This window comes from Eimeria tenella, genomic scaffold (genome assembly GCF_000499545.2).
Source record: "Eimeria tenella Houghton genomic scaffold, Eth_scaff3211, whole genome shotgun sequence".
Lineage (NCBI taxonomy): Eukaryota > Apicomplexa > Conoidasida > Eucoccidiorida > Eimeriidae > Eimeria > Eimeria tenella.
In genome coordinates this window covers 1-360 of record NW_013543061.1, presented here as the reverse complement: position 1 = coordinate 360, position 360 = coordinate 1, and the positions used below count along the sequence as shown (strand labels likewise).

At 65.6% G+C, this 360-nt stretch overlaps 1 protein-coding gene across 1 annotated transcript; it reads right to left on the bottom strand.

The window, feature by feature from the left end:
* Positions 1 to 3: 3 nt before the first annotated feature.
* Positions 4 to 313, bottom strand: ETH_00039925 (uncharacterized protein; the record flags this gene model as incomplete). The annotated part of the gene is made up of 1 exon (XM_013376209.1): positions 4 to 313. A coding segment is annotated over one exon (310 nt), but the record flags the coding sequence as incomplete, so codon positions are not given.
* Between the last annotated feature and the right edge of the window lie 47 nt (positions 314 to 360).

Sequence of the window (360 nt, the reverse complement as noted above, 5' to 3'; positions counted from 1 at the left end):
TGCTGCTGCTGCTGTCGGGCTCGTCTGCAGGGCTGCCTGCTCCGTCCCTCCTGTGGCTGGCTGCTGTGCTGTCTGTGTATGTGTCGCTGAGTTGGTCCTCCCTTGCTGCTGCGCCTGGGGTCCCTGCTGCAGCTGCTGCTGCTCCCGTTGCTGCTGCGCCGCGCTGCAGCACTGCATGCAATTTGCTGTGCGAGGCCCACGAGGCCCTGAAGCAATCTTGGGAGCAGAAAAAGGAAGTGCGGCCGGCCTCTGTGCAGCTGGGGCAGCACAGCCGGAGAGAGGTGGTCTCCCCGCAGCCTTGGCAAGTGACCATTGGTCCTGCTGCTGCTGCTGCTGCTGCTGCGGCTGCGGCTGGTGCTG